At 44.5% G+C, this 27,611-nt stretch overlaps 1 protein-coding gene across 1 annotated transcript; it reads left to right on the forward strand.

Annotated features, from left to right (window-relative positions):
• The first annotated feature begins 277 nt into the window (after positions 1–277).
• On the forward strand, positions 278–26,916 carry CKB (creatine kinase B). The gene is made up of 8 exons (XM_040333222.1): positions 278–379; positions 5,358–5,562; positions 10,881–11,035; positions 13,880–14,012; positions 19,648–19,819; positions 23,403–23,526; positions 24,692–24,881; positions 26,566–26,916. The coding sequence occupies exons 2-8, from the start codon at positions 5,370–5,372 to the stop codon at positions 26,742–26,744; spliced, it is 1,146 nt and encodes a 381-aa protein (XP_040189156.1). The 5' UTR covers positions 278–379; positions 5,358–5,369; the 3' UTR covers positions 26,745–26,916.
• Positions 26,917–27,611: the final 695 nt, after the last annotated feature.

The following is a 27,611-nucleotide window of genomic DNA, read 5'->3' on the forward strand; positions in this document are numbered from 1 at the left end:
TTTTGTGGGTGGAATTTTTCTAAGAATCCGGTGACAGGTTCCCTTTAACACCTCAGCCTGCAGATCTCCTTGTAGGTGTGACAGGTGACAGGTGCGCATTGGCTCTGCGGGGAGCCCCCCCCCCCCCAATCAGCGGCTCTCCCCCCCAATCCGCGGCACGTCCCGCACAATGCAGCATAGACCGAGCATTGCTCTACAGGAGCCGCCCCTCTCCGCCGGGCCATCCAATCCAATGAATGGAATATTAATAGTAGCCAATGGCAGAGGGGGCAGAGCACGCTATATAAAAGCGCTGGCAGCTCCTTCTCACTCACATCCCTCAAGGTCTGGGAAGTTGCTGAGGAGACTTTTCTATTCCCGCCAGTAAAACACACATAAGGTGAGTGAGGGGAGGAGCAGGGTGCACCCTCCATGTATTAGTCTGCTTGGAGGAGGGAGGGGGTGCTTCCTCCATGTGTTAGTCTGCTTGGAGGAGGTGCACCCTCCATGTATTAGTCCGCATGGAGGAGGTGCACCCTCCATGTATTGGTCTGCATGGAGGAGGGAGGGGGTGCTTCCTCCATGGAGGAGGGAGGGGGTGCACCCTCCATGTATTAGTCTGCATGGAGGAGGGAGGGGGTGCACCCTGCACCCTCCATGTGTTAGTCTGCTTGGAGGAGGTGCACCCTCCATGTATTAGTCCGCATGGAGGAGGTGCACCCTCCATGTATTGGTCTGCATGGAGGAGGGAGGGGGTGCACCCTCCATGTATTGGTCTGGAGGGAGGGGGTGCTTCCTCCATGGAGGAGGGAGGGGGTGCACCCTCCATGTATTAGTCTGCATGGAGGAGGGAGGGGGTGCACCCTGCACCCTCCATGTGTTAGTCTGCTTGGAGGAGGTGCACCCTCCATGTATTAGTCTGCTTGGAGGGGGTGCACCCTCCATGTATTAGTCTGCTTTGAGGAGGGAGGGGGTGCACCCTACATGTGTTAGTCTGGAGGGAGGGGGTGCACCCTCCATGTATTAGTCTGCTTTGAGGAGGGAGGGGGTGCACCCTACATGTGTTAGTCTGGAGGGAGGAGGTGCACCCTCCATGTATTGGTCTGGAGGGGGTGCACCCTCCATGTATTAGTCTGCATGGAGGAGGGGGTGCTTCCTCCATGGAGGAGGGAGGGGGTGCACCCTCCATGTGTTAGTCTGCTTGGAGGAGGTGCACCCTCCATGTATTAGTCTGCTTGAAGGAGGGAGGGGGTGCTTCCTCCATGTATTGGTCTGGAGGGAGGGGGTGCACCCTCCATGTATTAGTCTGCATGGAGGAGGGGGTGCACCTTCCATGTGTTAGTCTACATGGAGGAGGGAGGGGTGCTTCCTCCATGGAGGAGGGAGGGGGTGCACCCTCCATGTGTTAGTCTGCATGGAGGAGGAGGAACCATTTGCAGATTGCATAGAAGCAGCGCTAGGCTCTGCGCTGTCATGTGGGGTGGGGGAGGGGGTCCTATGGATGGATAGGGGGTCCTATGGCTGGATGAAGGGTCCTCAGGGACAGCTCATGTCCTTGGAATGTGTCCCTGTCCCTGGCTGGGGCGTTGCAGCACAATGGCAGTGCATAGTGATGAGGAGAGATGTCTGTGCATGGGATGCCTCTGCTCTGCTGTAATGGATTACCTCCAGCAGGGAAGGGGTTAATGGAGTGTGTTGAAGTTTGGCAAGGCTCAGTGCTGCCCCCTGCTGCCCTTCTTCTCATGGCACTGCTGCAGCCCCTGGGATGGGGCCAGATGGGGATGGGATGACTTATTACTGCTGCAGCATCGTGTCTCATAGCTGGCTTACTAGAGGGGGGGGGGGGGGGGGGGGGGGGGGGGGAGCATTCCAGCCAGGGCCAATGGCAGATTATTGATGAGGTTTTTACTACGCTAGAATGGGCTTATTCAGGTCCTTTGCTGATCACCTTCTGAAAATGCTAGTTGTTTGGCTGCTGAGAGACCTGGACCAAGCGTGCAAGATGGTTGAGGTCAAAACTCATGATCTGCAGCAGCCCCGCTGGCTGGGAACAGCACTGCAGAAGTGTGGCGGCCAGGCAGTGGGCATTTTCAGAAGGGAAAGCGTGTCTTTTCAGGGGCAGGTTTCCATTGGGATGTGCAGAGACACGTACCGGCAATGCAGATTTTAGTTTATTGAATGCAGTTTGGGGGGGAAGGGTGGACTAGGTGGGTCCTGATGGGATCCCATTTACCAGACTGTCAAAGCTGCTCAGTACCCCCATTGGAACGGTCGATGCCCTTTAGTTCAGCCTTCGTTTGCATCCTAATGTGACCATACACGTTGCGATCTGTGCTGTCTACTTTCATTCTAACATTTTTATGTATTCGTGAACCTGATTTTTTTTATTTATTTTTTTATTTATTTATATATATATATAATTAATTTTAGTATTACTAAGCCCTTAAATGATCTAAAGCAGATTGTATGGTTAACTTTTTACGTATGTGAATGTGTGGTCAAGGGCAAACAATAAACTATATACAATCTGATTGTATGATCTCCTTTAGATCACTTATCAATTCAGATTGTATAGTTTATGATCTCCTTTAGATCTGCCATCAACTATGCCAAGGCCTGCCTTCATACAGAACGAATGAGTTGTTGGTTTGTCATGTTTATAGTTTTGTAAAATCTAGATTCGATTGTACAGAGCGTAGCCATACACTACAGTATATAATCTGCTTATTCATCCTCTAGATCTACCACCGACTATATAGTGCGAGGGCCTACCTGATTTCATGCAAATGTACTGAATTGTTTAGGATTCTCGGATTCCATACATTTGTTGAATCTAAATGAGTGTAGATTGTATGGAGTGTAGATTGTATGGAGTGTAGATTGTATGGAGTGTAGATTGTATGGAGTGTAGATTGTATGGAGTGTAGATTGTATGGAGTGTAGATTGTATGGAGTGTAGATTGTATGGAGTGTAGATTGTATGGAGTGTAGATTGTATGGAGTGTAGATTGTATGGAGTGTAGATTGTATGGAGTGTATGTCGCTCACACCCTAGAGGTCATTGGGTTGGGATTTCAGCGCTGTCAGCTCAGGAAGTGCAGAGTAATGTGGTTGCTCGGAGGCACAGCACACCACTTCCTCTTGGACATGAATATTGAATGATCCCATCCATCTGCCTTGACGGCTAATTAGCTTCAGAAATGCCAGTTGGAAGTAATTGTGCCGCTTGTTCTTGATGCTGTAAATTCTAAGCATTCTTTTTAGATGCTCTAGCCCATTGGGCTGTGATGGAACTACAAGTCACAGCATGCCTTTGCAGACTGCAATTTTTTTTCCTTTTACCACGGACCAGCAATGGCGGCGTACTTTTTATTGACCTTCAAGCTACAAACGTGCAGGACTAGGATTGGCAGGCTGAGTTTACAATGCCGACTTCCTTATTCAGAAGATGCCTAAGTGCAGTAACGTGTATCAGATAGATAGGAGGTGTGGCCTGTGTCATTGTCTATAAAGCGTGAGATGGTACAGAAGATGTATGCAGAGCTAGGAGTTGTCTACATTAAGATTTTATTTTTTTGCCAGTAGCAACATTGGGATATTCTGTGTGACAGTTGGATGATTTTAACTTTAACGCTCGACCACCCCTCCCCCGGGATTGGTACCTGTTCCCACCTGAGCATGGTGTTACTTGAAGCTCATCGCCCAGAAAAGTATGAGCTGCTTTTGGGGCAGTGTGTGCATTTTGGCCTTGATAGGCATCTGAAAGATGCAAAAATGTGTGTTCGCCCTAGTAGCCCTAGTAACCTGCTTTTCATTGGCTAAAAATAAGGGTGCAATGCCTAATAAATAGTTTTCCACTTGCTTAACCATTTCCCGCCCGGTCAATGGCAAATTGACGTCTGGGAAGTGGTTGCGTTACCCTGACTGGACGTCATATGACGTCCAGCAGGCTAACAGCCGTCACGTGGGGGGGCGCATCGCGGCGTTCGGTGGCGCGGTGTATCAGTCTGACACACACTGTCCAATCACAGCTGATCACAATGTAAACAGGAAGAGCCGCTGGTCGGCTATTCCTTACTCAGGCGAGCCGAGCCGATTGGCTGCTCTCCTGACAAGGGGGGTTCTGTGCTGATAGTTTATCAGCGCAGCCCCCCCTCGGATCCCTGCCCAGGACCACCAGGGATGGGCATCCACACTGGACCACCAGGTATGCCCCCTAGACCACCAGGGAAATGCAAACCTGTGCCCAGGCAGCTGCCAACCAGTGCTGACCTAAAATCTGTGCCAGGGATAAGCATCGGTGCCACATGTCGGTGCCATGTATCAGTGCCATCCATATGTACCCATCATTGCAGTCTTCCGGTGCCGCCTTGTCGGTGAAGGAGAAAACTTGCTTATTTACAAACTTTTATAACAGGAAAAAAAATGTGTATTTTTCACATTTCAGTTCTTTTTTATTTGTATAGCAAAAAATAAAAGCCCCAGAGGTGATCAAATACCACCAAAAGAAAGCTCTATTTGTGGGAACAAAACTATAAAAATTCTGTTTGGGTACAGTGTAGCATGACTGCGTAATTGTCGCAGAAAGTTGAAAATTGGCTTGGGCAGGAAGGGGGTGTAAAGTGCCTGGCATTGAAGTGGTTAATCTTAAAAAAAAAACACCTCACTAAAGTCTAAAACAAATGCAAAAACCCACCAAAGACACTCGGCTCAAGTGTGGATGGGACCTCAGATGGAGGTAGAGATGATCAGGTACCAAAAGACGATGCATGCCACATTTCAAAGAGTGGGTTCCTCCACACTCTGCCATCCTGGGTTATTCTCCATCCCAGTGGTTTCCAAACTGTGGCCCTTTGCTTGCTGTTGTCTGGCCCTTGAGGCACGATTTCCCCCTCCCCCACTGTAGTAGATATCCTTCCATTTTATACCAGATCTGTATATGTTGGGTAGCGCTCCTAAGAGGTGGTGGTTGGCTATTCTATAGCTTTCAATGGGATTTACATTTTCTGTATATAATTAATAATTTGTGACGTTGGAGGAAGTCTGTTAGCAGGACCTGGGCAGACTTTGCATGGGCTTTGCTCATCCACTAAATGAGCTCTGAAATTGGTAATGAGCTCTGTAATCGGGTGCCTGTGTCCCTCCTTTATACCTTAATCTCTAAGAATGCACAAGCCTGTCACGTTGCAGGCAAAAATCAGGTACTTTATGACCAATCTTGTGTCCTTAAGCTTTTCCTGAGGATCATGGGAGATTTAAGTTGCCAGTAGCCATGTTGTGGCCTAGATTTCCTGTTCTAACATGCGTTTGCTCCAAGGTCACCTTTTTTGAGGTCATGTCCTATCTCTGTTAACATTTTTGTTCTGTATTTCCTGCAGTGAAGTGCAATCATGCCTTTCGGCAACTCCCACAACACACTGAAGATGAAGTACAGCGTGGATGATGAGTTTCCAGACTTGAGTAGCCACAACAACCATATGGCCAAGGTGCTCACCCGTGATCTTTATGCAAAGCTGAGGGACAAGGCGACACCTAATGGAGTTACTGTGGATGATGTCATTCAGACCGGGGTTGACAACCCAGGTAAAATGCGCGGATTGTTTCTCTTTATCCACTTTGCCATCTGTTCTCCCTCATTACTAGAAGTGCTGAGCTGTCAAAGTGGCCTTGTGTGGAAGTCCTTTCACTACAGTGATTTGATATTAGTAGAGGTCTGAGTTGGTATCGAACATGGAATTTTTTTAGTAGGGGGCCAAACACAACTGATCTTTGGCAGACACTCCAAATCAACTATATGCTGCATCTAGATTTGGGCACTTCTAGATTTGGCTTGGGTGTTAGTGGAGGTCCACACAAAAATGGAACCACCGGTCTTCAAAGCCCCCCACCCCCCCCTCCGGTGTCACTTAGAGCTGCACGATTAATCGCAATCTCGATTTACGAGTGCGGCCATAATGCCGCTCCTCTCACCGCTCCAAAGATGCTGCTGACAGGAGATTTTTTTTTGTTTCCCGCCAGCGCATCGCCTCAGTGTGAAAGCCCTCGGGCTTTCGCATTGAGTCTGCAGTGAAGCAGTTTTTCAGGCGGGATAGCAGCGCTATTTTTAGCGCTGTACCACCTGAAAAACTCAATGTGAAAGGGGCCGTAAACAGCAGTATTGGTGTTTGGGGGGGGATGGGAAACTTGTCTTTCTCGTTTGGCGATTAAAGTCAGGAGACTCTGTAAGGCTAGGTTCACATCACGATTTTTACATCCGATAATCGGACCGTAAAATCGGATGGAATCGTATATGACAAAATCGTATGTAATCGGATCAGTGATCCGATTACATACGATTTAGATTGACCACAATATAAAAAAAATCGGACACGCTTTTAATACGAAAATCTGACACGATTTCAATACGATTTCAAATCGTGGTCAAACACGATTTTTGATGCGATTTTTAAATCGTATCAAAACGGATGCGGATCAAATCGGATGCACTTGGGGACCTACATTAATGAATGGAAGTGAATGGATACGTTTTGCCATACAGATTTGTACGATTTTAAACCTAAAATCGTGAGAACAAGTAGGATGATAAAATCGTGGTGTGAATGCACCCTAAGCAAAACCATTCAGTGGGTTATCTTTACAAAACTGGTCTTTTCTCTTCTCTGCCTTTAAGCTGACGCAAAAGTAGTAAACCTGTAAATCAGGTGATATTGTGATCATTTACTATATTTTGATAAGGGCATCAAAAAGCACTTCTATTGATGAGGGGAGCAGAGTCTAACTTGTACAGTGCTTTCTTTTTTTTTAGTGAAGGTAACATTGCCTGGCCAGTCATTAAGAGGCTTTCCGCAGAGGAGTTCCAGACATGCGCAAGCACAACAACCACATGGCTAGAGTCTTAATATGTAGAAGAGTTTGGGGAAACGGAATGACTGACTTCCAGTGGCTTCACATTGGATGACGTGATCCAAACTGGGGTAGACAATCCTGGTAAAAGAGCATGCCTGGATTGGAAAGATTAACCGGTCTGTTGCTTGCATAGAGTGGATGAAGCCATCATTGTGACCTGAACGAGAATTAATGCCATCTTTAAACCTATTAAACCTGTGTTTGATTCGCTGTAGTAAAGGGCAGCTTCTTGCAGACCAGAGGAAGAAGTCATGTATTGTGACCTCCCACTTCAACCTCATAATGGTGCAAGACCTCTCCATAGACTTCTTTTGGATCCATAACACAAAATTGAGTTTTGGGTGGGTTGGAACCTCTCAGGTTTTTACTGCTATCCAAGGCTCCACTCAGACCGTTCTCCTCTTTTATGGGTGAAAAGTGAGGTGCTATTGTCAGCAGAGACATGTTTGGGAAGAAGTACGACTTTCCTAGGGGAAGCCTAGAGCCCCAGCTGCTTTTATTACTGTACCTGTTGCAGATTTTTCCTTGCTCCTGTTTGAGGTTCAGGCACTAAGAAGAAACCATCCCAATTAAACCTCGTACTGTAATAAATTCCTTTAACCCTTATCCATATTGACTACGAATTGTTTGCATAGACACCTCTACCTTGCAGAACTCTCCTTTTTAAAAGGCTAGTTGCCTATTGTGCTAGCCAAGGTGCTTCAGTATCTTCCAAGCCACTGATATTGAACACCTATTTAGCCAAAGAGTTCTGACTTGTTGCCAAGTACTGAGGCTGTGGTGGTGTCTGGGCAGCTAGTGGTAAATCCAGTGCCGATCCTGACCACCCTGGGGCCCTAAACAAAATGACAAGTTCCATTAAAGTTGAGAAGCAGGGGGGGGGGGGGGGGGGCGGGGCGGCGGCGCTGTCGACAGTGTCATGTCACATTAAAGTTGAGAAGCGGGGGGAGGGGGTGTTCTGCTGTCAGAAATGGCATCTTACATTAAAGTGAGAAGCGGGGGGTGCTGACTCCTTACCTCTTCTCCCATGCAGCGGGGTGAGGGGCCAAAAATGACTTCTCACCAGACGGGGCCTCTAGTAATTTGGGGGGGTCCTCTGCAGCTTTCCGGGGCCCTAAGCGGCTTGCATAGTGAGCCTATAGGGCGGATTGGCCCTGGGTAAATCAGAGGAAAGATGGTCAGATCCTTGCCTAGTTTGCCTCTATGGCCATTGTCCACTTCATAATGCATTACAAAGGCCAGAGGTGTGCACTAACCTACTGCACCCATACATCTTTCAATGATGTACAGCCCCTGATTGACTGATATGGGGAACCGCTGCTGTACATTAGTAGGTGTCACTACATCTACTTTTAGCAAGAGTTTACTTTGAATATTGGTTCATATCACAAGATGACTTCTGCCACTCTGTGCAAGCTGTGGAGTTCATTGCTGTGCAGTTTGTAACTGAATATTAGTCTAACATTTGAGGACTGTTTACTTTTAGGACTACAATATATTGCTTGATCTCTTCAGATGTGTGACTTATAACATTTTAAATATGCTCTCTACGCACTGACAATCTTGTGGCAACTTTAAAGCTTTGGCATGAAAATGCAATTTGCACAGACTTGAACAGTCCAGAGATATCTGCTTCCTGTGGTTTTAGTTGTTTGCTGGTTTAGATTGCCCATTCAATTGGGTGGAAATTAACCAGAAATGACGTTCAGTTAGCAATACCATAGCTTGCATTACTTTTCAGTGCTAAGGCAACTGTTTGCATGAAACAAAAGAATTGTATATCATGGGTTGCATATTGCTGTGGCTAGATGGAGAGCTTTGAAATGTGCCATAAAAGTTTACACTGGTCATATGAATGTTCTCTAACCTTTATCTTGCAAGGAAAATATGCCCACACCAACCTTCCTCTTTTCACCTGCTGTAGAAAAATGACTTGGATGCCTGTTTGTTGCTCTGCGTTCAGGACAGATGTTCAGAGGCATTTGAAACGCCAAATGGCTATTTAAGGGGGGGGGGGGGGGGGGATTTTTTTATTTATTTTTTTAAATGCGTCCAAACAAGTTTTAAAGGTCGGCTGCTATCTGTCAAGTTAAATCATTCAGGAGAGGTTTAAAAAAAAATAAAAATTCCGTGTACATGAAGCCTTAATGCCATGTTTTTAAAGCTAGCACCCTGTAATAGAATAGGTGTTTCTCTCCTCTCCAGCAATCTGTGCCTCCTAGCTTCCGTCTGTTCCAACCCTGCAGCCTGCTCGTCGATCTTCTCCCTCTCCCCTCTCAAAACATCCCATCTGCGCTCTAATATACCAGTAAAAGTGCCTGTGTTGGGTAAAAAAAAAATGCTTATCTGTATGTAGAACAGCCCAGCTCAATGGCACTCCGCTTTCCCTCTCATCTCTCTGGCTGACGTCGGTGGGAGAGCCTGGCCCCGCCCACTAGAACTAAATGGGAGGGCACGAAGAGGCAGCTGAGAGCTGCTCTGTTATAGAGCATATTTTTTTTTTAACTAGCACAAGAATGTTTATTACAATGCAGATGTGATATATATATATATATATATATATATTTTTTTTTTTTAAGTGGGTCCCTGTGGAGTCCTGGTTTGGAGGTGAGTGGGGGGGGGTGTCAGAGGATGGAACCATGGTGTGTGGCAGAAGATCATATGGTATGCTCCCAGAAGTGTTGAATGCTGAAGAATCTTAAGGCTACATTCACCTTTGTTCGCAGGCCAGGAAGTAAGGCAGACGTAATCAAGCCATGTTTTTTTAAACTGCTATGGAGAGGTATGCCTGTGTCGCTTTAATAGAAAGCCCTTTTATTTTTGCAAAAGGAGTACATTAATCCTATAATGGTACGTAGGTGAGCTGGAATTTAGGAAAAAAGGTGAACTTGGCCTTTAAAAGCATCGGCTCTAGAAATGAGGGTGAGTAGGAGACCTGGCCCATCCGATATGTGAGTGTAAACTCTAATATAGAAAGCTGCAATTGGGCTTTGCAATCTGACAGTTTCTTAAAAGGAAACCAGTGCTGAATAGATTTGTGCAAACTGTCACTTGCTTACTGGCTTTTAATGCTCAGTCAATGTCCTACAATACTTGGTGACCCATAAATCATACTGATATCAAGTATTAAAGGGGTTGTAAAGGTAAAAAAATGTTTTCCCTAAATAGCTTCCTTTACCTTGGTGCAGTCCTCCTTCACTTACCCCATCCTTCCATTTTGCTTTTAAAATGTCCTTATTTCTTCTGAGAAATCCTCACTTCCTGTTCTTCTGTCTGTAACTACACACCGTAATGAGAGGCTTTCTCCCTGGTGTGGAGAAGGCCTCTTGAGGGGGCGAGCAGGAGTGTCAGGACGCCCACTAACACACTGCTCATTTCTCTATCTGCAAGTAGAGAGTGTCCTGACACTCCTGCTCCCCCCCCCCCCCCCAAGAGGCTTTCTCCACACCAGGGAGAGCCTCGCATTTCTGTGTAGTTGGACAGAACAGGAAGTGAGGATTTCTCAGAAGAAATGAGGACATTTAAAAGCAAAATTGAAGGATGATGTAAGTGAAAGAGGACTGCACTAAGGTAAAGAAATCTATTTAGGGAAAAAATGTTTTACCTTTACAACCCCTTTAATCTTACTGGCTGCAGTTTTGCATAAAAGTAATGCAACTATTGGACAATCGCAGAAGTTGGGCAATTTGGTTTTTCCCAAGGTTTTAAATGGCAGCTTTACTTTGTGACCAAAATGAAAGACAACTAACTTGGTGTGGTGTTTGCCAGTTTAATGTTTAAGTCAGACTTTGCTCATCCCAGCTGACGCATTGCTCTGATATTCAATAGCATACTGGAACATGTAGCTCTCTGAATAAATGGAGCGCATTGGATGTGCATAAGAGTGTCTGCAAAGTTTGAGGATCTCCTTGTGTGGTGATCGCTCTTTTACCCAACTCCTTGGGTTGTTGACAAGCGTGCCTTTCTGTGACTTAATAAATGCTGTGCTTATCCAGGCCACCCTTATATTATGACCGTGGGAGCTGTCGCTGGGGATGAAGAGTGCTATGATGTGTTCAGTGATCTGTTGGACCCCATCATTGAAGACCGACATGGTGGTTACAAGCCAGGAGACAAGCACAAGACTGACCTGAAATCTGAAAACTTGAAGGTGAGGTTATTAATGTTGCTGCTTATAAGCAATCTGTAGCAGGCGCTTTTTTTTTTTTTTTTTTTTTTTTTTTTTTTGTGTGTGAGTGTGCATTTCGAGTTGGCCTGGATTTCTAAACTTTAAATCTGAAAATGTACCTATTGGGGGTTATGTGCCTTTTGGCAATTGTATATGAAACCTAAAATTCCAGTTTTCAGCTATATTGCTATCTTAGGCTGTGTAATGGCCGGCACTTTCCTGAAAGCGTGCAGACAGACATCTTCATGTTGCAATTGGACCTTGGAGTCATAATGGCTGAAATTTGATGCGTATCATTAGGTTTTCCTGAACGCAAGTGCATCACAAGAGAGCAAGCACAGCTAGAGATAATCTTAGGGCTCATTACTGAATTTTGTCTTGCCTGTAGCCTTGTTTTTAATATCTCCAATCTTGCAGATTTTTACAGTAGTAATACATTCTAGTGTTTCTAAATAATGGCAATTATTGTGGATCTTTCACTTGGGTGCAGTGAGACTATAATATTGTAATGCAAACTACTGGCACCAAGGATCTGCTACCAGTAGGTACCTGTAAATAACCGGCATGAGCAGTGCAAGTATTCCAGCCGTAATTAGTAGAATGCTGTTTGCTGTTGCAAGGCCTGATTTCCATGTTTCCCTCTTGAGGTGAAGAAAAATAATCCAGGTTACTTCAATGGCTCTTCTGATCATAGTAAATGTGGTGCTGAAAGTATCGGAAGAAGGGGGTATGTGTTGAAAATAAACCTTAATCTCTCCCTTCAGATCGGTGATCGCAAAGGTTTAGTCCTGACTTGTGTTCACTTTTGAAAAGTAATTTATGTAGATGAAAACCAATCTTGCCAAGCTCTACTGCTGTGTTTGGAGTCTGAGCACTGCTCTGTCTAAGACGGTGGTCATCAACCTTGTCCTTTAGGACCCACTAACAGGCCAGGTTAGCAAGATAACTGAAATACATCACCGGTGATATCATTTGCTGCTCAGTGATTGCAGTATTCTAGTCTGCATCTCCCCAAGGTAATACATAAAACCTGGCCTGTTAGTGGGCCCTGAGGACAAGGTTGATGACGACTGGTCAAAAATGTTCACTTTCCACAGCACAAGTCCATAGGGATGCTAGCCGGAAATTCGGATGCTTCTTGATGCAAATTCTTATTGGTCACACATACACCGAATCCAAAAGTGTTCATGCATTTCGGCTTATAAAGCATTTTTAAGCCAAAATGCATTGGCACTTTTGGATTTTCTTAACAAATAAAGAATTTGTATCAAGCTTTCAGAGTTGCCGGCTATCATTATGGTTGTCAAAACTTCACTTGTTGCTTAGGTCAGTTATCCAAAACTACCTTAGTTAGGTGGGATGGCTGACGTGTACAGATATACTGCTTTTAAATGTAGGGTGAGTTTTTTTTATTATGCTGCATGCATCTATATGTACAGTATTAAGTGTGGTGCTAGATAACCGTTTAGGTTGGGTTCACACCATTGAGAATTGGATGCTGGTTTCCTGCATCCAATTCACAATAGCAGGAGTTTGACTGACTGGCTCTCTATGGAGCCAGTTCACATATCTCCGCAGCAAGTCCGGTGCGTCTTGAACAAACTCTGCATCTTTTGGTCCGTTTCAGGTCTGAATTCAGCCCAAAATTTGGACTGAAATCTGACCTGAAACGGTGAACCAGGATGCACTGGACCCCTGCAGTAAGCCGCATGCGACTCATATGTGAACCCAGACTTAAGCATTTTGGTTGCATGTTCTAGTGGCATGCTGGTCACTTTGATTTACTCACTGTGCTGCCTTGCCCTGGTATCACAAAACATGACTAATTCCCAAGCCATATTTTTGTTTGTATTGCCAAACAATGAGCAAAATAGACTTCCTACGAGAAGATAATTCCACATTTAAAGTGTATCTAAACCCAAGAACAGGGGTCTTCAAACATTCTAAACAAAGGGCCGGTTTATTGTCCTTCAGACTCTTGGAGGGCCGGACTTTGTCCAGCAAGAGTAGAAATTTTCCTGGCGTCATTGTTGGTGAACATCTGGTATTAGGGGGAGGAATAGTGCCCCATTGCTGGTATCATATAGTGCTCTATTAGTTGTGTCAGTGGGAGAAATTGTGCTTCATTGTCGGTGTCAGATGGCAGAATAGTGTCTAGTATTAGTAGGAGGGATAGTGCCCCAAGGGCCGGAAAAAGGCAAGCAAAGGGCCGCAGTTTGGAGACCACGGCCCAAGAACAATGTAATTGCAGCTTGGTAGATCTTCGCTGTATTAGAGAAACCTTTCACCTGGTGATGTGGTCGGTGACCCACTTCTCCTAAGGTGACAACACTCACTACTTGAGCTCCTCCAGATACAGCAGAGGACAGGACTAGTAGGGAGCAAATTGAGTGTTTGGGCCATGCTCTTCGGCAGTACAGCCAAAGCTTATTTGGCTTGTTCTGCAGTCCTGTGACCCGTTTGCAGCAGACAGTGGGCTGATGTCGGAGTTGGGCCAGGCTGGAACAAGATCACGACCATGAACCTAGCTTGGCTTCTCGGCAAGTCACTGAGCCTGCTGCTCCTGCCTCCTCCACAGCCCAGCGGGGGGCGATGACTGGTAGATGCAGACTGATGCTGCATCTACCTAGGTAAGTATAGTTTAAAAAAAAAATGCCTTTTGACCAGGAATGTTACTCTGAAGAAAAATCTTTGTTGCCCTTAAATTGTAAAAAAAAAAAAAAAAAAAAAAGGTTCCTTCCTTGGTCAGCAAACTACACTTTTCTAAAGTCTGGATTTGGACATTCACTGTTTTTCTGTATCTACTTTTTTATTTTTAACATTTAGGGTGGTGACGACCTGGACCCAAACTACGTCATTAGTTCCCGTGTTAGAACTGGCAGAAGTATCCGTGGTTTTTGCCTCCCACCTCACTGCAGCCGCGGGGAAAGACGAGCCATTGAAAAACTCTCCATTGAAGGTAATTCCTGTGCAGAAATGCTCTGCCTTGATAATATTGACTTTACTTTCCTATACTCTGAGACATTTCCATAAGCAAATTCTATATGGGAAGCGGGTTAAGGGCATTGGGGATGCTACAGGTCTTAATTGGATAGTAAGTATTAAAGGGCATACTAATGAGCATTGAGTTCCCCCTGTAACTGTTTTTTATTACCTGATGATCCTGCCAGTGTGTGTGTGTGTGTGTGTGTGTGTGTATATATATATATATATATATATATATATATATATATATATATATATATATATAAAAATTTCTTCATTTTAAGTTTATTTTCAATAAAAGAAGATGCAATTAAATTAAAATAGCGGGAGATATATCAATGGCATATATAATCAATAAAATACATTTCATATCAAATATTCCCTTCTTACTATCTTCCTTCTACACCCAACAAGTCTATAGGCTCAGTATCATTTAACATGAGAAAGGAAATATAAATAAGCATAAAGAATAAAATTATCTAAAATAATAATTTATATTTTAAAAAAAATGTCTTTATATATCAAGGAATTCCTAGACCTATTAATACCACCCAATATATTAAAGAATATAATGCATATACCAGATCAAATTTTTGAATCCACTAAAAGGATAGATTTCTAGAACATTTCCACCTCCCTGACGCCCCTAATGGGATTGCCAGTAGATCTTATTTAGCTGCATGCTTGAGTACAAGTAATTTATTTACCATCTACCTACTGGAGGTTGCCAGACTTCCAGCAGTGGTCCTAATTCCAGGGCAGCTACTTATTGTGCATGATGCTGCAGTGCTATAGTATGCCCTGGAACTAGCATTTTACTCAACATAAGGGCTTCCTGGGATGCACTGGTGTCTCAGGGGTGCCAGGCTATAGCAATTTTAGTAGCAGGTGCTCTTGAACTCCACTTGCTGGGGCTTGGAAGTGGTCCAGATAACTGATGGTTCCCATCTCCTATGCCGAAAGCCGCCTGAAAAAAAGGTCCGGGATTTTTTTGTTGGCGTGGAGATGTGAACCATCTCCATAGAGGGCAATGTTAAATCATCCCTCTGGCGTGTCGGGGCGGCAGCGGGCGTCACACTACAGGCGACAAAACGCCTAGGTGTGAATGGGCTCTCTGGGTCATTGTATGTGGTGGCTGCATTTTAATTTGGCTTTTTCCAGACTTATTTTATTTGCACCTGATTCTGCAAGTATGAAGGACCACAAGGAGAGTCCTACTTTGGGTACACCTCCCCCCGGTCCTCCATAACCTGGATGAATGTTGTCCTACAGTCGTTTAGAACCATTACACCAGAGATGGGGGGGGGGCTGGGGGGGTGATTGTACTGAAACCTTGTCCATAACTTGGATGAGCAGTCCTGTAGCCCTCAGCTGAGGTACAAGGCTACCCAAAACCACCAGTCTGGAACCTCAAACCAAGGACAACGATACTAGAACCCTATCCAGTTGATCACCTCAACCCCCACCCACCCCCCAAGTCCTCTTGCATAACCTTTGAGGAAAGCTAGTGCTGGACCTGTAGGTATAATTTACTGGTATCTTAAGGAATTGCTTATTCATAACCTAGCTGAGCGAACTTCTGTAGCCCTCAGAGTAAGAACAAGGTTACTGGTCCTTGTCCATTCATGTCCTGCAGTCCTCAAACAATGCAACTGACCAGCAGAGGTAGATGGCAAGGAAGTTTTCAGCTAAGCTGTCCAGGTTTCTGGCAACATCAGCAGGTATACTTGCACTTGGCAAACCAAAAGACGTTTACTAGTATATTGACAGACCAAAAGGAAGCAAATGAGAAATGTTTGTTGCTGGGGTTTATATACACCTTTTTTTTTTTTTTTTTTTTTTTTTTTTTTTTTCTTGCGGTTTGTTCCCCCCTCCCCCCAGTGTGGATGATGTTTAAATGTACTGTGAAGTAAGACTGAAATGTTCTCCAGTCTGTTATCTATTGTAAGCCCTTTTAGGGAAGACCCTCCCCCTCTGGAAGATCCAATGAATACCTGTCTGTATATGGTCATGTCATAGTCAGTCTTGGCTTATGGTACAGAAACATTCTTTCCTTGCTCTAATATGGAATAAGATTTGTGTTCTAACATACAGCCAGATATAGTAACATGAGTGCAACGATCCATGTTTGTACTGTCACTTGTATTTCTAAAGTCATCACTGGGGAATTTTAACATTAATTTACTGAAGTTGTATTTGAGTCGATCATCTCCTAAGGGAGGGATTGCACTAAATATTTTTGCAGTCCACCCAAAATTAATATCTTGGTTAATAAGATGCTAGATTGCACAGATTTAGTGTCTTTCAAAGGACAGTGCTTGGATTTTTATAGATCTATATGTTTTGTTATTTCTTTTTTTAAAGTGACCCTAAACTCTGGTTGTACAACATTCTGTGTTCCGATTGAATTCTGTTGCGCCCAGCGATTTCTAAATTTATTTTCCTGCTGCTGTGATTGATCTCCCTGTTGGAGGGGTGGCTATGCTAGTTCTCCATGATCCCACTGTATGTTGGAGCATAACCACCATGTTTTGATCACTCGCTCCCCAAGACTATGGGATGTGTTGCGGGCATAGAGCAGTGCACATGACCGTAATGAACATGCAATGCTGATTCCCCACAGAAGTGGGAGGGTCAGGCCCTCGAGGACCTTGACAATGAGGCAGAAAAAGTAATGTGTATGGAGAGCTCTGGTAGTTATATTCAGGGATGTTCTATATTATGAGTGTAAAGCTTGTATAACCGTGTAAATTTGCTGTCCCCTCAAAATAACTCCACACAGCCATTAATGTCTAAACCACTGGCAACAAAAGTGAGTACACCCCTAAGTGAAAATGTCCAAATTTGGCCCCAGTAGCTATTTTGCTTCCTCCAGTGTCACGTGACTCGGTGTGAATGGGGAGCAGGTGTGTGAAATTTGGTATCGTGCTCTTACTGGTCACTGGAAGTTAGAGATATATATATATATATATATATATATATATATATATCACTGCGTGTCACGATCCTACGGGGTAAAATGACCGCACCATCCAAGCAGACTCTGGCTGGAAAAAGCGCCCAGAGGCGATTCAGTTCGCATGAGTTGCGCTATACAAGTACATTCATTCAACATGGCACCTCATGGCAAAGAACTCTCTAAAATATCTGAAAAAAATGAATTGTTGCTCTACATAAAGATGGCATAGGCCAGTGATGGTGAATCTTGGCACCCCAGATGTTTTGGAACTACATTTCCCATGATGCTCATGCACTCCGCAGTGTAGTTAAGCATCATTGGAAATGTAGTTCCAAAACATCTGGGGTGCCAAGATTCACCATCACTGGCCTAGGCTATAAGATTGCCAAGACCCTGAAACTGAGCTGCAGCACAGTGGCCAAGACTATACAGCGGTTTAACAAGACAGGTTCCACTCAGAACAGGCCTCGCCATGGTTGACCAAAGAAGTTGAGTGCACGTGCTCAGCGTCATATCCAGAGGTTGTCTGTGGGAGATAGATGTATGAGTGCTGCAGAGATTGAAGGGGTGGGGGGTCAGCTTGTCAGTGCTTAGACCACACACCGCATTAAATTGGTCTCCCAGGGCTGTTGTCCCAGAAGGAAGCCTCTTCTAAAGATCGCACAAGAGAGCCCGCAAACCGTTTGCTGAAGACAAGCAGACTAAGGACATGGATTACTGGAACCATGTCCTGTGGTCTGAGACCAGGATAAACTTATTTGGTTCAAATGGTGTTAAGCATGTGTGGCAGCAACCAGATTAAGGGATCAAAGGCAAATGTTTTGCCTACAGTCAAGCATGGTGTTGGGAGTGTCATGGTCTGTGGTTGCATGAGTGCTGCGGGCAATGGGGAGCTACAGTTCATTGAATGCCATTGTGTACTGTGACATACTGAAGCGGAGCATGATTTCCCCAGCCCTCCCTTCGGAGACTTGGCCGCAGGGCAGTATTTCAACACGATTACCCCAAACGCACCTCCAAGATGACCACTGCCTTGCTAAAGAAGCTGAGGGTAAAGGTGATGGACTGGCCAAGCATGTCTCCAGACCTAAACCCTATTGAGCAACTGTGGGGGATCCTCAAACAGAAGGTGGAGGGGAGCACAAGTAGGTAGATTCAGGTACGGCCGTGCAATGTTAAGACGGCGTAGCCTAGCGTGTTTACACTACGCTGCCTTAAGTAAGAGAGGCAAGTACATGATTCTCAAAGCACTTACCTCCTTACTTAGGGCGGCGTAGTGTAATCGCGGCGGGCGTAAGGGCGCCTAATTCAAATTGGTTGGAGGGGGGCGTGTTGTATGGTAATGAGGCTTGACCTCATGTTCTCTGCTACTGCGCATGCGCCGGGCGCCTACATTTCCCAGTGCGGCTAAGTACGCCGTACGGGCCTATTGATTTAGACGTGGATGTAAACGACGTAACTCCTGATTCGCGGACAACTTACGCAAATGGAGACTTGGCCGCAGCGGGAACGGCGGCCATACTCTAACATTGTTGTTCCACCTCATAGGTGGATTAACTTTAGGCCGCCTAAGGCCTTACGGAAAAGACGTAATACGACTGCGGCGGCCGGGCGTACGTTCGTGAATCGGCGTACAAGCTCATTTGCATAATCTACGCCAGCCGCAATGGAAGCGCCACCTAGCGGCTATCCGAAAAATTGCAATCTTAGATGTGTTTAAGCGTATCTCTGTTTGAGCATACGCTTAAACATACGGCGGCGTAGATTCGGAGTTAGGTCGGCTTATCTACTGATAAGCCGGCCTAACTCTTTCTGAATCTACCTAAAGGTCTCCAACGTCCACCATCTCTGTGATGTCATCATGGAGCAGTGGAAAAAGGACTCCCATGGCAACCTATGAAGCTCTGAACTCCATGCCCATGAGGGTTAAGGCAGTGCTGGAAAATAATGGTGGCCACACAAAATATTGCCACTTTGTGCCCAATTTGGAAATTTTCACTTGGGGGTGTACTCACTTTTGCCAGCAGTTTAGACATTAATAGCTGTCTGAGTTATATTGAGGGAACAGCAAATTTACACTGTTATACAAGCTGTGCACTCACTATGCAGAAAAGTGTGTAATTTCTTCTGTTTTTTTCACATGAAAAGATCTAATAATTTACAAAAGTGTGTGTGTGTGTGTGTGTGTTGCAGGCGTTTAGCATGCTTTACTTAAAGCAAAATGCAGAAATTCTAGCTGGTAGTCGGCTTGACATAATGATGGCAAAACTGCTTTAAATGCTACTGTTAATCTTGGAACAGACATCTCTCTCTCGTCTGTATTTATTTTATATATTCCTCCTGGTTTTTCTGGTAAGCCAGGGTTTACTTTAAAATAACAGGTTTTGCAATAACTCTGTATGCCATCTTTCATCATGTCGCCTGTCTTTGTGGCAGGTGAATACACTTTGAGGCTGAATGGATGCTTGTGTCCTTTCTGTAAGAGGTGTACTCTGGTAGCGAAACACGTCGGCACAGTTGACCTATGTCTAGCAAGGCGGAGGTTACCGAGCCTTCTGCAAACAGAATGGTCGGGTCCTTATGATCTGCAATGTAGTGTGTTTGGCTGTGGCTGGCACCGTGTATAATCATGGATATTTTCTGTTTCCAGCTCTGGACAGCCTGGATGGAGATCTGAAAGGAAAGTACTATGCTCTCAAGAACATGAGCGACGCAGAGCAGCAGCAACTCATCGATGACCACTTCTTGTTTGACAAGCCGGTATCTCCCCTGCTTCTGGCCTCAGGGATGGCCCGGGACTGGCCTGATGCCAGAGGAATTTGGTAGGTGTCCTCTGATGTTTCCTGTGGAAGTTGGTTGTAATGTTCCTTTCTTAGATGGGAAGTAGCATCTTGGTGAAGAGGATGTAGAGGTCACCAGGGACTAATTGTCATGGCCCATCTTTTATTTTCTTTAAAAAACACATGCGCAGAAACTTATCCGGACTGAGTTTCTATGTGAACTAGCGCTGCACAATTTTTGATAAAATGAGAATCAAAATGTTTTTTTTTTTTCTTGGAATAAAGATTCTTGGGGCAAAACTTTCATTCTACTCAAAATATATATATATATTTTTTTCTCCCTAAATTGCATTTGAAAGACCACTGCACAAACGCAGCATGACATAAAATATTGCAACAGCTTTTTTTTTATTTGGAATAGTGTGCATGGAGCCTAAGTGGTTAAACTGCCCTCATTTGCAGACTGAAGTTGATCCCTTTGGTGTAAAAAACAAATGATACAATGTTTGCTTTATCTCATAGTAGTTTCTTTTTTTCTTTTTTTTTTTTTGCCAGCTGCCTTTTTGTTAGAACACGGCTCTCTGCTCAGAGCTGTCAATTGATTTGTGCCCTCAAAGTGCCTGGGCATGCGTACAACAGAAGGTGACTCCAGCTGATTTTCCGATCAGCGGGAGTGATGTCACCAGAGCACATGCGCACATTGTAGGAGGCTTTTATCGACGGGAGAAACCATTTCACGGACACAATCGAAAGATTTGCAAAGAGTGGAGGGACACTGTAGCAACAGCAAGGCAAAATATGACAAATGGTGTCCCTACGCTGTTTGCATAATATTCAGTTGTGCCCGTCAAATGGTATCTCCCATCTAGAAAAAAAAAAAGCCTCCTGCGACGTGTGCATGCGCTATGGTGACGTGCCCTTCCGTTCTGCACGGGAACAAATTGATTTGAACAAGTAATCGTGCAGCTCTAGTGTAAGCTGGCTCTCTGTCTTAAACTTCTAGAGACATATTAAGCATCCTAGGCTTGGGCAGTATGGGCTCTGATTAGGCAGTGCTTGCAGGCCCCCACCTGTTGACACCGCCCCTTCCCTCCATTTGTGCATTTGTGGACTGGCTGCTAAATTTTGGTGTGGGTTCTGATTTGATTCAATTAAATGCAATATTTTTTTTTGTGTGTGTGTATGTATGTATATGTGTGTGTGTATATATATATATATATATATATATATATATATATATATATATATATATATAATGATGGCACAAATCCAGGCACAGCAAAAAAGTTAAATTTCCAGTAATTCCACACTACTCTGCAAGAGTGAAGTGCTTGTTACATCCAGGAGGTTTCAGAACAGGCTGGATTGCTTATCTTTTTCCTTTTGCTTCCAGCAGGCTCCCTCCAATACGTGTAACAGCCCCCTGCAGCCTTCCCTGTAAGGGAGGGGAGGTCTGGGGTCAACTGCAGGGGGGGGCTGAAATCTGCCATTCTGACTTTTTTTTTTTTTTTTTGGTGCTGTATATATTCAAAGGTTGGACTTTACTGTGATTTTGTTTAGGATAACGATGGCAGCATCTCGCAATGTAAAGACTTGAAGTTGGGGGTAGTGAAACTTCATGTTTTTCACTGCCCCACAATGGTTTCCTTTTATCTGGAAAGGCAGCGACCAGGCTATACACATGCCATGGCAGGATTTAAACCCTCTGCTCAGCAGGCACTACCCCCCGTCGAATGTGGCCACAGTTGCACCATGGTGGTCCAGATTTTTGGGGGGTAAAGCGGCAGTTAAGAGTTGTGCTTGTCAAATGCTCTCTGAGCCTAGGTTCACATTGCTGTGAATTGGCATGCCAAATCTGCAGCAATGGCACCATCCAAATCGTTGTGGCACCGATTCCCAAAAGTAGTTTCTGTACTACTTTTGGTGGTTTCAATAGACTTCTATGCAGGAACCTGCACAGGTGTCTCTAAAATCGCTCCCCAAAGTCAGACTGACATGCAGGTATGAAATCATGCGAGTTCAGCTAACTTGCACAATTTCCATTCCACAGCAGTGTGAACCTAGTCTGAAGAGCATTAAAAATGTAAATCGCTCTTCAGAGCGCCACAAATGTAAACAAAGTCCAATACTTTAATTTGAGGTCTGCCATTAATGGCTTCCTGCGCAGGTGTCGCTTAACAGTGTCTTTGTACCTCGGTAACAGAATTGTCTGTCGACGGTCATCGTTCAGGGATCATGCTTGTCTGACCTTTGCTTTTTCTGAACACAAGGCAGGTGAAAAAACACAAACCTTTTTTCAAGCATGCAGAAATATTTACCAACCCTGCACTAGATCATAGATAAAGCCTGAGCCGCACTGTTCAAATCCTTTTTTTGCATCTGGTAAGATGTAGGATATCTTCTTGGTATGCTAGCTATGCTATGCTATCTGAATAGTTTTGGTTGTCAGTACTTTGCGGTAAGAGCAGGAAGTGTCACTTCTGCAGTATCTAAAGAAACATCTCTGTACAATGCAACAGTTGCTGAAGCCTTAGTCTTGTTTGCTTTAAGCCGCTTTAACCTCCAGATAAAGCTTTAATCTGGACTTCTGCACAGAACACCCGCATCTTGAACTGTACTGCCTGTCTGGTCAAAGTCCATACCAAGAGAAATGAGTGCTGATCATAAATGCTGACATCTTACTACATTATTCTGGGGTTTTTAAACCTAACCAGCACACAATTCTTGTAAAACCTTCAAAGTCGTGAAGAATTGCAACATTTCAGTGCATTGCAATACACTTTTGCCAATGCGTGTGTCGGGGTCCTTGGTGGTCCAAACATCACACTTTGGGGTAAATCTTTTGTTAACTAGTTTCTACAAGAATCTGATGTGCTGGTGACCTAATCTATTGATGTACACCGTGCCAGTCGTTGGTCATTGCTTTATCCACAGATGCTTATTTCAGGTTTGGTGTGACTCCATATTTTAGGGCCAGGAGACTTGCAGTGCGCCAGATGCATGGATTTCAATGTGGGTCTAATTGGCTTCAAAAAGGGTGGGCACAGCCTACAGTGTGACGTTGGCAAATTAATATTTGCTAATGTCTTCCTGTTTCTTCTCCTGGCCAGTCGGGTCTCAGGACCAGCTTCCTGATTGGCCGATTGTCCTAAGACTCATCAGGTCTCGGGCCTGCTTCCTGTCCAGCCAGGAGAAGAAGCAAGGACCCTGCTCATCCTTTGGCAGGCAGAGGGGCAGCTTCCAGGAGCCCTACCCCGCACCACCATGTCCTCCTAAGGCAGGGATCGCCAAACTACGGCCCTCCAGCTGTTGCAGAACTACACGTCCCATGAGACATTGGAAAAATGATGGTCAGACATGACTAGGCATGCTGGGAATTGTAGTTCCTAAAATGGAGGGCCATAGTTTGGAGACCCCTGTCCTAAGGTAAGGCCATAGACCCATCCGGGGGGAGATGGGAGTGCGAGGGTTGCCAGGTTTGTTTGCCATTTCCCCAAATTGAGCACCTGCTGCCACTGCCAAGGATTATTCTGGTGGTCAGTCCTAATGCTTTAAACTGATCTAGGACAGCTTGCAGATTAGGTGTTTCCTGCTTCTAATGCATGCAATGTTTGCTTTCTTTAAGGCACAATGACAGCAAGACTTTCCTTGTCTGGATCAATGAGGAGGATCATCTCCGTGTCATCTCCATGCAGAAGGGTGGAAACATGAAGGAAGTCTTCAAAAGGTTCTGTGATGGCCTTACTAGGGTATGTGATCGGATGCAGTTTAATGTAAATATAACCATGCATAAAATGGACGTTTGTAGAAGGCTAACAAAATGCTGCAGGAAGTGGGATTTTTTTTTTATTTTTTTATTTTTTTTCTCAATTTGTCTGAATATTTATAAATCGAAACAGAACTGATGCAATGTAAGGTCATGCAAAGCAAATTTGTTTTGGTGGCAACTTCCAACTTGATCAATTCTCCCCTCTAGTGGTCACAAGTAGTAATGCTTCTCCTTAAATTCATCTTCTGAACTTGAGGCATGTTAACACCAGCCTGCACACATTATTCACTGTTTAATGTGTGGCTTGCAATGTTTTTTGTTTGTGTAGCTTTTTATTTTTTCTTATCAAATCTAACAATTTAGATTTAATTAAAATGGCATGCACCACAGGGTGTTGTAACATCCCGTGGTGCATTGCGCAGAATAAAAAAACATGCATGCTGCATTTTTACATGGCACACCACGACACCTGTATGATGTGTACATAACAATTGTTTCCTATTTGCATTGAGCCTACGTTTATCAACAAAGATCGAGGAGAAAGTTATTTTTACATACTCGTTCCAAACTAATGGCTCATTGTTGAAGCAAGAGGGTTGGGATCAGGGATGGACTGGGACAAAAATTTGGCCCTGGGCTTCATCCAGACTGGCCCACTATGACAGGTCTCTCCCACAGCGGCCGGACAACTCCCGCATCCTCTCCCCCTTCACTAGCCACTCTTTATTAGTGTAGAACGGCTGGTACTGGTACTCTTATAGGCAGTACCAGTGGGGAAGTTAGACATTTATTTCACCCGGGGCAAAGAATCAGTTTGGTGCCCCCCCCTTATGGAACAAGATTAGGCAGAAGTGAGAAACTCCCAGACCGCTGTCACTGAAGCTGGCCCACTGAGCCATCGGCCCACCGGGAAACTCCCTGTAGTCCCAATGGCCAGTCCATCCCTGGTTGGGATGACAACCAGGCAACTGGCATTTTAAGACTCGATCAAAATTGGAGGGTCGTTGTTCTCAGTACCTGGTTCTGATTTTATATATATATATATTATATAGTGTGTAATTATGTATTATAATTTTTTTTTTTTTTTTTTGTTCTGTATTTGATAAACTTGGTATCAGCTTAAACAGCCAACTCTTCTCTCCTAGATTGAATCTCTGATCAAGGAAAAAAGCTTCCAGTTTATGTGGAATCAGCATCTTGGCTACATTCTCACCTGCCCATCCAACCTTGGAACTGGTCTCCGTGCCGGGGTGCACGTGAAGTTGCCAAACCTGAGCAAGAACGAAAAGTTCGGAGAGATCCTGAAGAGGCTTAGACTGCAAAAGAGAGGAACAGGTGAGATGGCAATTTTTGCAGAGTTTAGGGTAACCATGGTCTTCTTTGAATACATGCATAGCATTTACTTGTCATGGCATCCAGGTAGTTTAACCACTTGAGACCCAGAGGACGTCCTCGGCTTTGTGCGGTGATATCTGAATGATGCCTGCAGCTGCAGGCATCATTCAGATATCGCCATCTTCAGCCGGCGATTCTGTGCACCAGAAGAACGATCAAAGCGGCGGTTCCGCCACTCGATCGTTCTTCTGGGCAGTGGGAGGGGACGTCTCCCGTGCCATCAGGGGCCCGGAGAGCGAATCGGCCGGCGCTCGTTGGTGAACCATAGAGATGACTGGTGACCAGACGGTCACAGTCATCTCTATGACCGTCGGAGGACCGGGCTCGACGTTATGACGTCACGCCCGGTACCCGAAAGTAAACAAAGCCGCTATCGCAGCTGTCGGCATGTAATCAATTTTTTTTTTTTTTTTTTTTCACCGATTTCATGCGTGTAAGCCTGTAGGAGAGATGTGGGGTCTTATTGACCCCACATCTCTCCATAAAGAGGACCTGTCAGTGATTCCTATTACAAGGGATGTTTACATTCCTTGTAATAGGAATCAAAGTGATCAAAAAAAAAATGTAAAAATGAAGTAAAAAAAAAAAAAAAATTTAAACCGCCCCGGTCGCACGCACAGCAAGTCCCGCCCACATATGTAAACACCGTTTAAACCCCACATGTGAGGCTATGGAGATTTTTAAGTACCGAAGTTTGGGGCCATTCCATGAGTGTGCGCAATTTTAAAGCGTGACATGTTGGGTATCTATTTACTCGTCGTAACATCGTCTTTCACATTATACAAAAAAATTGGGCGAACTTTACTGTTTTTGTTATTTTTTAACTCATGAAACTGTTTTTTCCCCTAAAAAAAAAAAAAAAGGCGTTTGAAAAATTATTGCGCAAATACCGTGCGAGGGGGGGGGGGGGGAAGTTGCAATGACTACCATTTTATTCCCTAGGGTGTCTGCTAAAAAAAAATATATGTTTGGGGGTTCTAATTAATTTTCTAGCAAAAAAAATGTGATTTTTACATAAAGGAGAAAAGTGCCAAAATAGGCCCGGTAACAAAGTGGTTAAATGATGCATTCATTGAGGAATCTTGAATGAAGATCATCAGATATGTTGGAGAGCAGTTTCTAGAGCAAGGTGCAGAGGCCACATCTCCTTCCTATAATCAGGACTTTGGAAACTCTAGAGTCAGAATTGCAGGATACTTGCCTGACTGCTACACCACCTATTCCACATGCATTTTTTTTTATTCTGAGAGCTTCTACACTGCTGAAGCAGTTAACATTGTGTAATATTGCATTACAAGTCCATTGACCTGTGATTAAATACTATGTATAACAATGCAAGCATGCATGTCTATACTTGCTAGGCACCATTTTTGTTATTGTCATTTTTGCAGTTAAAGTCTCTGTGCAATCTACTGGTACTTGGCAGACAAGGTGGTCAATTGTTTCGCTAGACCACAGAATTGTCCCTAAAACCTGCCCAAACTAACAGCCTTACTTGCGGGTTTTTTTCAGCTCTTACAACTGAGCAATAGTGTGGCACATATCTGCACTGTGATTTCTGTATACGGTTCAGTATTCACTCCCTTTTTTATTTTTATTTTTTTTATTTTTTTTCTTGCACTAGGTGGAGTTGACACTGCAGCAGTTGGGGGAGTCTTCGATATATCAAATGCCGACCGTCTTGGCTTCTCAGAGGTGGAACTCGTTCAGACGGTGGTCGATGGTGTCAAACTTCTAACAGACATGGAAAAGCGTCTGGAGAAGGGCCAGTGTATCAATGACCTCATCCCAGCACAGAAATGAATGCACTTTAATGGCCATGCGCTCTAATTTATTGGATAAATAGCCTCACGAGACCTTGGGACCCAACTCCTGCTTAGTAAATGTAGAAATGTCTTCCATCTGTTCATGGTTTCTTTTAGTTTTTTTTTTTTTTATTATTTTATTTCTTGATGGCTGCAATGTTATGAAAAAAAATAGAAATAAAACACTGGTCTTGCCTCGAATTTTTTGCATTTGTGAAGTTTGACTTTCAGGGTTTGCTAGTTCAAGCCTTCAGTTATGGGGGGGGGGGGGAGTGAATCGGTGTGAGGTTTCATTTGGATACCCAGCAACTAAGAGGGTTTCAAAGACCAGCTACACTATTGAAAATTACTGCTGGCTGGATTAATAAAGAAGCGTCAACTGTTGAAGATATTTCTATGGACAGTTTTGCTGAGGGCTGTTCCTTGACTTGATCGTCTTCAGCCACTGGAGAGCCAGGAGTCTTAAGCCAAATGTGCAATACAGTTGCTTTACCAATCCTCTAGTTCAGTGGTCATCAACCCTGTCCTGCAGGGCCCACTAACAGGCCAGGTTTGCAAGATAACTGAAATACATCACAGCTGATATAATTTGCTGCTCAGTGATTGCAGTATTCTAGACTGCCCCTCCCAAGGTAATACATAAAACCTGGCCTGTTAGTGGGCCCTGCAGGACAGGGTTGATGACCACTGCTCTAGTTATATTGATTTTAAATGTGTGCTACATGTTGCGATGCTGAGGAACTGCGTATGCTAACTAGTTCCCCTGGAAAACCTGACTTGCAAGGGTTATACACCCAGCCCCACTCAAAGGGTAGATATTGCTAGTGAGCTGTTACTCCTAGCCCACCAAATGCCACAATTGTAA

The sequence above is a fragment of the Rana temporaria genome, chromosome 13 (assembly GCF_905171775.1).
Source record: "Rana temporaria chromosome 13, aRanTem1.1, whole genome shotgun sequence".
Classification (NCBI taxonomy): domain Eukaryota; kingdom Metazoa; phylum Chordata; class Amphibia; order Anura; family Ranidae; genus Rana; species Rana temporaria.

Coding starts and splice junctions, on each gene's coding strand:
- CKB (XM_040333222.1), top strand. CDS start 5,370: ATGCCTTTCGGCAACTCCCACAACACACTGAAGATGAAGTACAGCGTG. Junction 19,820..23,402: donor CCTGATGCCAGAGGAATTTG/GTAGGTGTCCTC, acceptor GCTTTCTTTAAG/GCACAATGACAGCAAGACTT. Junction 24,882..26,565: donor ACTGCAAAAGAGAGGAACAG/GTGAGATGGCAA, acceptor TTCTTGCACTAG/GTGGAGTTGACACTGCAGCA.